Below are 12,250 nucleotides of genomic sequence, written 5' to 3' on the forward strand. Positions count from 1 at the left end.
ATTTGAGAATTTCCGTCATCCCTCACGTGATGGCTTTTATCCCGTAAAACGCCAAGCTACGAACGCAAGTTTATTGTTTTCAACTATAACTGAATAAGTAAAACTGTGTGCTATGGGGATGGTTTTCACTGATAAAAATAGAGGCATGAAACATTTTGTTATAAAATGTTTTTCTTACCGTTATCCGAATCCATAGATGTAAAAAAAATTGTTTTTTGATTAAATATATATATATATATATTATTCCTTACCCGATAAATGACTTATCATTGATGTCAAAAATTTAACGAAATTTGCTAACGAAAAGGCAAAATAACTAAAGACTTTCTTTAAAAAGTAATAAGACAGGGGAAAGAGGATTTTTTAAATAGAAAACACTAAAAAGAATAAAATATTTAGTCCTAAGGCTATATGACGTCATCTTCTAAATCGTAATCTAAAAATAGCATATTCCCAGGTCTTCAAAAGTCTCGCTCTACCAGTTTTGTCCGCAAGGGACCGAACGTGTAGAAACAAGATGGTGGGTGTCTTGTGAACATGATTACGTACTGCACTATAAATAATCTTAAAAACCTTAAATAAAACGGCAAAACTAGGCAAAAACATTCATCTGCAAATGGCCGAAATAATATATACGCTTTCGAGGCATAATAGAGACGTGAATGGTTGCTGTTTTTCGGCAAACAGCCGCGTTTTAGCTTCGTGTTCAGGGGACAAAACGTCTCGACTTTGGGATATCGAAAGTGGAGAAGAACTGCCACAGTCTCCTCTTGAGCGGCACGACTACCAAGTAAACTCGTGTTGTTTTTCCCCATTCGGGACTATTTTAGCTACTGCATCTAGTGATTGTAAAGTTATCTTATGGGATGTTAATACTGGGGAATGCTTAGCTGTACTGGAGGGCCATCGAGGAGGAGTCCGAACTTGTTCCTTCTCTCCGAACTCGCAATTTTTGATTTCTGGATCTGCCGATGAAACGTTTTGTATCTGGGACGTGTCGACTAGGAAGCTGGTACGATGTGTGGATAAGATAGAAAGTACTGTTAATGCATGTGTTTTTACACCAGATGGACTTCAAGTCGTAATAGGGACGAGTAACGGCAATTTGTCAATATTTGATGTACACAAAGGCAACCTTCTGAAGTATTTGGGAGACGCACACGACCTTGGCGTTACAGCCTGTAGTTTTTCTCCTACCTTTGGATCTGCAGGTAATTTAATAATAAGAAGGGAAAAAAGCTACTTTTAAAGTATTAAATACAATCCTATTTGTCAGTTGCGATTACTGTATTTTCCTAAGTTACAGTACAATATTTGCAGCTGTTTCGTGTTGACAAATTATTAATCTGGAAGAGACTTCAAAATTCTAAAATATCCTACAGATCTGTGGTAATATATTCCGATTTACAGTAACACCAATAGCAAAGAAGATTATCTAAGATCAAAGTATTGATCTTTTATCTTTTTTATTGCACAATATATTTTGAGCACTTTTGAGTCGCAAAAAATATCGTTACATAATAAGAATACGTACAGTATTAAACCTTCTTTTACATCAGGACTTGATTCCTCCATGGCAAATTTTATTTTAAGGAATTATAATGTTTTCTTTTTTATCTTGACAATTTTAGAACTTTAAAATGAAGAGCATTGCGTGTGTTTAAATAAAAATAAAACATGTACAGGGTACTCAATGCGCTAATTATTCAAATTGCATTTCAAAAGAAAAAATAACACATTAAAAATATAAATTTCAATTTGAAAATCTTAATCAGAAATATGTATCAAGATGTCTAATATTTTAAGGATGAATTTATATTTTTTTATAAAATCTGCTCTGGTAAAATATCATGATATCTCATGCTTAAAATGTTGCAACCAAAATGCTAATATCTTCTACCAATTCCATATGCTGACGCTAATAATTGTATTTATAGAACCCCCATTGAAAACAATTGTTTCCTCTCAAGTCACTTTGCGTTTTTAATTTTCACATCTGTGTGATTGTAACCTCAGGTTTACAAGAATTTTCATCTTGGCTGTATGTTTAAATATTGTTACAAATAAGATTCATAGATTTATCAATATAAAATGGTATTTTAAAAATTTATCTGCAGAGCTGAAGGATGTGGTTCAGATTTAGTTATATGATCTGCCATTTTAACCATTCACCCATTCTAACACTATTTAGTATCATTACCCAGGTGATTATAGAAAATTGTGCCAGCTCATTGGTTGAGAATTTTGGACTATTTGGACTACTTTTTGATAATCACCTAGTACAGGTGAATATAGGATTGCAGGCATGCTGTTTGTTTATGCACGTTGCTTTGCTGTGAGGAGTCAGGATGGCATGCTCGCCTCTCATCTCTGAGGTCCAGGGTTCAATTTATCCCAGTTGTTTAATTCGTGATTTGTGTTGATTGGTTCTCTTCCTGACTCCAAGGATTTTCTGGGCCTCTGGTTTTTCCTCCCTTTTCTTAATTCAACTGTAACTAATTCACTGCTCGAAAACTGATCCCTGGGTAAATATTTGCAGAAAATCAATTCCCCTTTGGTGAATAATTGTTAATTAACATCAGGGTTCGTGCTACTCCTTGAAATCCTTGAAAAGCCCTTGAAAATAGGGGAAAACACCAAAACTCCTGGAATACTCCTTGAATTTAATTCAAACTTAATGCTATTTCTAACTTTCCTTTTGAAATAAATAATGATAAAAAATGATTGAAGAGTTTCTGGTTGCTTGTTTACTGGTTGGTTGCATGTCATGATCATTTTTATTGGTGGACGTGGCCCCGGCTGAATGAGCTGCACTGTAACATTGAATCAATGTTTAAACCACGTTCTAATACAAAAAACTTTATCCTTGAAAATCAAATTTTTATGCTTGAAAAGTGCTTAAAAAGTCCTTGAATTTTGAAATGAAAATGTAGCTTGAACCCTGTAACATCCTGTAAAATATTTAATCTAAATAATCCTCACACTAATTTGATCTAAATAATCCTCACACTGCCTACTAACACAAGCATTACAATTAAAATTCTTGAAATATGTGTTTTCTTGTGATGTTTTCAGACCATGATTATACTGAATCCCAATCAGGAATCTGTATCTCAGCTTCAGATCTTATTCCCACCTCAGACTCTGGCTCTCAGCCTATAAGTAAGCTAATCATTTCCAACTAAATATTATAATTATTATTATTAAAATAATGGACTTTATTCAAAGAGGGTGACACATGACAGTTGAAGTTAACCCATTTTTGGTAAAAACGTGTGAACAAAATCACAACCCATTTTTCATAGAAGTCTAGAAAATAACCTAATTATTAGTTAGCATTTGAAATTAGAAATATAGAATGTTATTGTGTTACGAGTGTGGACTTGAAGCCTTCACGTTAAGTGAAATTATATTCTAATTATATGTATACACAAAATATGTAATTTTGATTTGTTCCCATCAGATTTTTAAAATTTTTCCTCTAATGATTGGTATTATAAAGTACCTTCAAAAGATGAAATAAAAAAGGGGGGTCCCTGACTTCATTTTAGAGCTATAAGAGATCAAAAAAGTTTTCATGATATTGTGCTTATCAAAACATTGGAATGACATCATCACGATGAGCACGAGCTTACCAAATTCCTGCATAGAAAGGCTGCAAAAATAGAGTTACGTTAAACATAAAGCATTAAATTAATAACTATACTGATGTTAATCTTTAGAATAATGAAATTCAATGCTAAGGGATTTTTCATAAGCAGTTTGAGGTTGGACGTGATGAAAAAATAATCAAGTTCAGTCTCAACTTCAAACCATTGTTTCGTTGTCATCAAGGCGATATTGGGAAAGGTCTATCGTTGGCCTTTTTTAACTCATAGATACGCGAAGCATAGAAATGAGTTATTGTTGTGAGAAGACAGCACTTGATCATGATAACCTGTCTGCAATGTTAAAGCATTTCAACAAAAACTTAAGAATTTGCTTTACTATTTGTCCTCATGTTATAGACCATGCTTAATAGTCTGTCAACCTCTTTCAGAATAATCTAGAATGTAAGACTAACAGGAAAATACAAAAGAAATGACATAAATTCTAAAAAGAAGTCTGAGATCAAACCAAAATGTCTGTGCAATTTCTCTTGGAATAATAACAGGGCTTAAAATAATGGCTCAACATCGGACAATGTCTGTCCAGAATTGGAACTCGTTCAGTCAAATCTTTGCATTGCTGGTCATTTTGACCAGTAACTTTTAGCCGGAAATGAATTGACTGTGCTAAAACTAATTTGTCATCATCACTGACAACTTATTGATCATAATTTTAAGCCCTGAATAAGCCAGAGTCATATTATTGCTAAGATACCGATAATATAGATTTAAATATAATTCTCGTGCTGTTATTTGCTAACTTAGTTCCAACTGTAACAGACACTAGTGGCTGTGCTCCTCAGTTTCTGCTGGCGACAGCTGGGAATGATAACCTCGTGAGACTTTGGAATATATTCACTTCATCAGGTATGTTATTATAATATAGCATTGATAAAAGAAACAATAATTATGGAATTTTTCCATATTGTCTTTGTTTTATATTAAAAGGGTAAAACTTAATTGAAAGTGACTTACAAAACTGTGTCCCTCATCCTATGATCAATTTGGAATTTAGAAGAGGGAAACTGCTGAACCTGGAGAAAAACCCTCGAAAAACATGAATGGGATTCAAATCTAAGACCACAGGAGTGAGAGGTCCATGGCATATTGTTATACCCTGGGGGGGCACTCCTCTATATTTGCTATTCGAGTATGTGCCACCCTATAGGGTATGGTTTTTCAGCTTTTTGGTCTGGGGTAGGGTATCATTGTTTGACATTTTGTCTGGGATAGGATATCATTTTTGTCTGGGATAGGGTTAAGATTTGGTCGTTTTGGTCTGCTGGCGAATAGGCTACGCTTTCTGCCGGCACAAAAACAATAAAAACGTTAGTAAATATTAATTGCAATCTATTGACTAACTGGGTTTAGTCTGGGATAGGGTGTACAATTCTTTGTTAGAGTATGGGGTAGGGTATGTAAAATCAAAATTTTAGGTCTGAGATAGGGTCAGGGTTTTAAGGTCCTTGCTGCACACCCCTATCCAAGTAAGGGTGGTAGTACCCCCTCCCCCCCCCCCCCCCCCCCTCAACCCCCAGGTCATTACACCACTTGTTCCTCCCTAAATTTCCAAAGAGCAAAATATTTCAGCCTGTTTGTTTGTTTTTTGTTTTTTTTTAGCTTATTCTGAAGATTGCCACATTGATGCTCGGTGTGTATTGGATGGACATCAGGGACCAGTTTTGGACTGCAAATTCTCTGCCAATGGAAGAATTCTTGCATCTGCGTATGTACCAAAAATGTGCAATTTTGAAAACCCCAATACAGGGTCTCTCACATTATTCACCTATTGATATAGTTGGTGGGTACAAATATTGATTTATGTTATGATTATTTTTCTGTTTCATTTATTTACTTAGGTCAAATGACAAGACAGTAATTTTATGGGATCCTGTGAGTAGAAAATCTGTTTTGTTCGAAATGTTTTGTAGGTTGAAAACAAATACTGTAGCAAGAGTGATTATGATTGCATGTTTTATAAAACAGAAAAACAGTTGTGCAAAGGTTGGATAGAACTAGCTGATGGATAAATCTTATCCAGTAGAGAAATTTGATATATATTAGCAATAACTTATCCAATAGATATCCTTCATACAATCCTTCATACAACCAGGCCCAGTTGGACATGATTTGCAAATATATAAATGTAAATATAAATATAAATTATGCATATTTAGTATAATAAGTTAGTCTTAAATTTAATTCTATTTCAAATGTTCATATCTCCGAAATGAAAATTCAAGATACAAAAATACTGCACTGTTCCCATATAAGTGATTTTGAAAATGGAGAGATAACTAGCTAGTGTGAGCTGTGTCTGTGTTTCTAATGAAACGGTAATGATAAAAAGGTAAATTATACTCTGTGAAAAGATGAAAAAACTGATGTTTTGGATGCTAGTCCTTCATCGGAGTTAAAGAGCATTGATTTTGAAAATGATTTTTTTCTTTGATATGCACTTCAAGTCAGGATACCTGACCACGGGCAGGAACAGAAAATACCTCCAGCTTGTGCAGCCAATGAAAACGCACAATTTTTAGTATACTGGACCCGAAAAAAATAAAACTTATGAAACTATTGTTTGCTGTCATATTGATTAGCCAAAACAACTGTAAATGATATTTTGTTCACGTGCATTATGATGCAAGCCGTTTTTGCTGCACATAACACTCTGCTACTGCACGGTAACTATGCATTTGTCAACATGGCTTGCTCTCCTGTGGCTTGGTATGTTTGATAGATAGCAAGCCAAAATCAAAAATGAAAAACAAATATTTTGAATTATGAAACAATTATTGAACTCACAAATTATCGTGATCTGTTAGTGTCTCACAAGCAATTATTTGCCTCTGCTTTCGGCATCAGCAAATAACAAATCACAATGAGTGTTTTGCTCAACCTCGTCCAATAATTGCTTATTAATTTTCCTCTGTTTTCAACAGCTTAGGGCAGTAACATTGCATACTATCACTGGACACACAAGGTAAGTTCTAGACATTCATTTGCTTATTCCTTCACCAGAGAACGGAAACTCCTCCCTCTGCAAAGCCCAACTCCAGACCTACTAAATGCAATCCAGTGCATTTTCCTATACAAAACCTGATAAAATATTTGATTTTATATTCAGTACCATTTCTCATTTGTCACATGTTATGAGCTGAAATTCTAGCCTCTTACTAATATCATGGTGTTTCTTTCATTTTTGATGTTTATTTTGACAAATTTCCTTGTTTTAAGGAGTAATGTTATGGGATCTGTTACAGACAGCTTCACATTACTTTATATTACTTTTTTTCGCATTCCAAACTATGTTTGAAAATTCCAAAATTGGCAACCAACTTTGGAACTTCAGAATGAAATTTGTTATGAGCTTCTGAACTTTCCACCAAAGTTCAGAACTTGGGTGGCTTATTTTGCAGCTAAAACAAACTTGATTTTTAACCAGGAGCTTCTTGATTTCCTTTAGGATATTTATTGGGGAACTTCAAATTATATATATAAAACCAAATTCCAAACTTGGGGGGGAAGTTCTGAAGTTCATAATGAAATTAGTTTCAAACTTCCAAAATTTGTTGCCAAACGGCGTTCGAAGCCCAAAGGTGTAAAGACAAGTAATGTGAAACCGACTGCAGTACGAATGACCTATTACAATTTATGATCAATTAAATTTGTCAACTTACTATTTTAGGTATGTGACATGTTGTGCCTTCTCACCTGATAGTAGATGGTTAGCAACAGGGTCGGGGGACAGAACTATGAGAGTGTGGCAAATAACCCTTACAGAACGAGGTTGGTATTGAACTGGTGCTTAACTAATTACTTTTTACTTCTATCAAAATGTGTATTTTTTATAGCTTCCCTAATTCAAGAAATCAATATGTGGCTAGCAAAGCCTTGACTAAACCTCAGCTTATCTGAAATGACGTCACTGCAAAACTGAGTTGTCGTGAAGCCTGCGAAAATTGACCAGTGAAAAATAAAAACCTGTCCAACATTGCAATAAAAATATGAACCTCCTTAGTTATTGTGTTACTGTTAACATCCTCTTATTTCCAACATAATTTCATTTGGTGGCCTGGAAATCAATAATTTCATGAGAAAAAGTGACACATCAATTTTGCAAATTTTCTCAATTCTGATTGGCTAACATGTTCTCTCAGATCAGCTGGTCACTGTTTGAAACAGTGACTGTGAAGTATGTTGAATACATGTATCTGTATTTTTCTTCAGGCGACCTTGATACTAATGCCATCATATTGGAGAGAAAGGATGATTCCCAAACCATGCCTTTGGTGAGTCATGTCATTTTATTTATTCATTTTAAGTTCTACATTTGACATCATTATTCCAATTGCAGTATACTTACTCTCTGTAGGTATCCAGGACTGTTTTATGGCATGTGTTACCTTCCCATTGGCTGTTTAATTTTTAATAATTGTATGTGGGTTTTTGTTTTGGGGGGAGGAGAGGGGAGGGGAAGAGGAGGGATGATTTCTAGAGGTTACTAGGGAGTACCTCTCCCTCCCTGCTACTGAATCAAAGAGGTCTTTTGATTGATATTCAGTTATGATAAGGGAGTGTTCAAATAGAAAGGTTGCATCTATGTAAAGTTGGTTCATAACAAATTGACAGCTTGATAGGAATCAGCTGACAATGATTATAAAAGAACTCTTATAAGAAAAATCACTTTCTGATTGGTGGAGCACATGTGTTATATGATTGCACACAGCACACTATGCTCACTTTCTATTTCTTCATTTGAGTACACAGCCAATGCATAAAATATATGAATAGATAAAGTCAAGGACTAATAATCAGCTCAGTTGACAGTTTCACAGTTGACCCTTACATATGTGAAATGTTTTTTCCCTCCCAGGAAAAACCCAAAAAGAAGCTGCTTGCTTTATGGACAGTTGATGAAGTGTGTAGTTGGCTGGAGACCATTGGGTTAGAGCAGTATGGTGAATGCTTCAGGGAAAATGCCATCGATGGAGCAGAATTATCAAACATGACTTCTGAAATGCTTTTAAATGACATCAAAATTGGTATGACTTTTTCCCCAGAGGGATTTTTTTCATAGATTTACTGAGAGCAGCAAAGCCGTGAAAGCGAGTAGCCGCCCACTTTTCATACTTAGCTATTTATTTTTCTATTTAGGATCCCAATGATTTACTTCTTGCTTTGCCCTCTTTAGCTACACTTAGACTTCATTCACAATTCTCGATGGTGGGCTTCCTGTGTGCTAAATTACAGAGAATGAATATACGGTATTGAAATAAGATTCATTTTGTTGTTTCATTACCTAACCTACAGTTCTTGTAATTATTTAGGTCCTGTTGGACATCGTAATAAAATTCTCCGAAGCATCAACGACATTAAGAAAGAAGAAATAGATGACAATATTCCTGATGAGTATCTCTGTCCAATATCCAGAGAAGTGATGACAGATCCTGTTATAGCAGCAGGTTAGTCTTATCAAATCCACACAAAAAAATAACAATAAGAGAAAAAGTAAAATAAAATCCCTTTCTTGTGATAAACTAAGTATAAATACTGGTTTCCAAAGGCCCACTTTTGCTCACCACTACTAGATTCAATATTCGAGAGTCATGTGCAGTAATGGACCTCTTTACCTTGGATGCAATGTTTTCATGTTTCAGACTGTGTCATTTTCTTGAGAATGAGATTCTTTGCTTGAGTCATATCCATATTCGTTTGTCTTCTCATGTGCAACCATTAGACAAATAAATGATGCTCTAGGAAATGACCGTACCCGTGAAATGGGAAAACATTACACCCAAACCAAAAAGTTCTATTACTGAATGTGGTAATGGAGTAAAGACACGACCCCATCCAGAGGGGTCTGAATATGCAAATGGGTCATTTGCTCGCTCACTAATATTAAGATGTTAGCTAAATCACAGGTAGCCTGTGCTGTGTTGTTTCTGTGAGGGTTTTTCTTGTGACTGATAAGGGTTATTTTTGAAAGTACTGAACAAATGAGACTACCTTTGATTTTTCAAGTCATACATTGTTTTCAAAATGCAGGGGCGCATCTTGAGAGGGGGGGGGGGTACAGGGGGTGTGCACTTTTTATGGAGAATTACTTGATGTGATGACTCATCGGTTTGTCCTGATCATAAATCGTGCGCCCCTCCTAAAACATCCTGGGTCAGCCCCTTAAATGTCTTTGGCTTCATTTCTTCTGCTGTTGTATCATTTCAATGAGAACTCTATAATAAGGTCCTCTATTTTATCTCTTCCAGATGGTTACTCCTACGATCGTAACGCCATCGAGTTATGGTTACGGTCAGGACGACTTACCAGCCCCATGACCAACGCCCCTCTCAGGAACGCCACCCTTACTCCTAACAGGATGCTCAAAAACATCATTAATCGACATTTTGGTCAAGCCAACCAACCCCTGGCCTAATGTATTCCCTGGCTGCGATATATTTGGTAATTTTAATTCCAGGAATTTGTCCCCCTTGCAATCTCTTCCTGGTCTTACTGTTTAGTGGTCAACCAGTCTATGCAACGCATTGTTGAATCTTGGAGCGAAAACCAGCTCAAACAACTCCCTTTTGATATACTTTTAATCATCTGCTAGTATGAAGTGCGCGTTAACATTAGTCTGTGTGTCGGGGGGTCCAGTTCGAACGTAACCTGAGTACATCAGGCTCTCCTTCCCATCCCCACTCACCCTCCCCCGGGGCCTGATACTCAGGCTAGTTCGGACGATCGTGCTTATGACTCTCGTACTTCAGAAAGCCAGGCGCTGTCATTGTAATAGATTAGAGGAAAGAGAAACGAACACATAATCTATTATAGTAAAGAGTTGGCATGGGCGAAACCAAGAAAGGAAAATTGAAATGCTTTCGTCTGGAGTAACTTGAAAGTTGTAAATAGATAACATTTAGTGTGAATATTATTTTTTCTTATTTACTCTAATGTGTGTGATCTTAAAATATAATACATCAAAACGATGAAAAGGACTTGCTTCCGTTTTCTTGTGAAGCAATTTCTTGACTGCAACATCATGAAATAGAAAACGCGCATGCGTGCTGTGTACTCTTATGAAGCACACGCCATTAACCAATCAGAAAACAAGATTTATATAACAGTACTTTTATAATTTGGAAGTTGAAAGTGCGCATGAGAGCTATTAGGTATATTCTTCTTCGCAGCCGTTATTAATATTGCCCGGGACCGAATCATATATATACATATATATATGCACCTACTGGCAAGAACGTTGTCATGCGATATTAGAACAGTAGTAATTTAGTGAGAAAGAAATATATTAAAAGACAAAAGACAAAGTTCAGCTTCAGTGATCTTCTTTTGTTTTTTAATATAATTCCTATCCCACTAAATCAATAATGTTCTATTTTCGTATGACAACGTTCTTGCAAGTTGGTGTAAACTTCAGTTACAATCTTCCATTTTATATATAACATACAAGAACAAAAAAACAGAAATAGATAAAGAATTGGATCGGCTGAGAACGAAACTAATGACGGCTGCGAAGGACACTAGCGAGGTATGTGCTTTCATAAAGCACGCACTCAACCAATCAGAAAACGAGATTTATTACAGTTATTGTATAACAGTATAAACGGTGTGCCATGAGTTGTTCTGAAGTCACTAAATCCGTGAAATAAATATTAGACTAAAACACTTTAGTAGACCCTAGTCCATCGTTTTCTTTTGTGTCTATTTGACTATTACTTGTTGACTAACATTTTTATAGTGTTTTTCATAACCGTAATACAGGGTTAAATGCCTTTACTCTATGAGACCAGGTTCACACTTGGTACCCCCAGCACGATATTCGAGAGTAGAAACCCTTTTGTGCACTATTTGTATTTCGTGGTCAATATATCCGAGCCATAGAACCTTAAAGATTATTCCATTGAAGTTCTAGCCGAATTAAATTGCGGACGATTTTCGTACTCGTTCCCCTTTCAGTATCCTGCTCTTTTGCCCTTAGCAATGCTTTCAAATCGCTTAAATTCAGAGCTAATATTGTAAAACGTCATTTTATCGACATTAAATCGTATTAAATAAAGTGTATTTTAGACTAACAGAAATAGTCCTCTTTACCTTGGGCGTAATGTTCTCCCATATCAGAGCACGTGTCCATTCTCTAGAAATGGACCCCCTATACCTTGGGCGTAATGTTCTCCCATATCAGAACACGTCTCCATTCTCTAGAAATGGACCCCTTTACGTCGGGCGTAATGTTCTCCCATATCAGAGCACGTGTCCATTCTCTAGAAATGGACCCCCTTTACGTTGGGCGTAATGTTCTCCCATATCATGCAGAACACGTCTCCATTCTCTAGAAATGGACCCCTTTACGTTGGGCGTAATGTTCTCCCATATCAGAACACGTTTCCATTCTCTAGAAATGGACCTCTTTTCCTTGGGCGTAATGTTCTCCCATATCAGAACACGTCTCCATTCTCTAGAAATGGACCCCCTATACCTTGGGCGTAATGTTCTCCCATATCAGAACACGTGTCCATTCTCTAGCGTATCATTTCCTTGTTCTACGGTTGCTCATGAGGAGACAAATATTGATAAAATGGCCCCTCGTA

The 12,250-nt window shown here is 36.0% G+C and overlaps 1 protein-coding gene across 4 annotated transcripts; it reads left to right on the plus strand.

The window, feature by feature from the left end:
* Positions 1–489: 489 nt before the first annotated feature.
* Positions 490–11,332, plus strand: LOC116307448 (WD repeat, SAM and U-box domain-containing protein 1). Of its 4 annotated transcripts, none has more exons than XM_031717708.2 (11): positions 490–1,211; positions 3,076–3,162; positions 4,413–4,514; positions 5,268–5,373; positions 5,507–5,540; positions 6,590–6,630; positions 7,336–7,436; positions 7,878–7,939; positions 8,524–8,692; positions 8,978–9,112; positions 9,914–11,332. In XM_031717708.2, the coding sequence occupies exons 1-11, from the start codon at positions 617–619 to the stop codon at positions 10,078–10,080; spliced, it is 1,599 nt and encodes a 532-aa protein (XP_031573568.1). In that variant the 5' UTR covers positions 490–616; the 3' UTR covers positions 10,081–11,332. The 4 variants fall into 4 exon arrangements, with proteins under 4 accessions (XP_031573568.1, XP_031573576.1, XP_031573584.1 ...); XM_031717716.2 differs by having other exon boundaries at positions 4,428–4,514; XM_031717724.2 differs by lacking the exon at positions 3,076–3,162 and having other exon boundaries at positions 491–1,211.
* Positions 11,333–12,250: the final 918 nt, after the last annotated feature.

The sequence above is a fragment of the Actinia tenebrosa genome, unplaced genomic scaffold (genome assembly GCF_029948245.1).
Source record: "Actinia tenebrosa isolate PJP-AT-01 unplaced genomic scaffold, QUT_ActTen_1.0 PGA_scaffold4__44_contigs__length_22323623, whole genome shotgun sequence".
Lineage (NCBI taxonomy): Eukaryota > Metazoa > Cnidaria > Anthozoa > Actiniaria > Actiniidae > Actinia > Actinia tenebrosa.

Bases quoted from the DNA above. Each gene is read 5' to 3' on its own strand.
- LOC116307448 (XM_031717708.2), top strand. From the start codon at position 617: ATGGCCGAAATAATATATACGCTTTCGAGGCATAATAGAGACGTGAAT. The intron at 7,437-7,877 runs GTTGGTATTGAA...ATTTTTCTTCAG, and splicing joins AATAACCCTTACAGAACGAG to GCGACCTTGATACTAATGCC. The intron at 9,113-9,913 runs GTTAGTCTTATC...TATCTCTTCCAG, and splicing joins AGATCCTGTTATAGCAGCAG to ATGGTTACTCCTACGATCGT.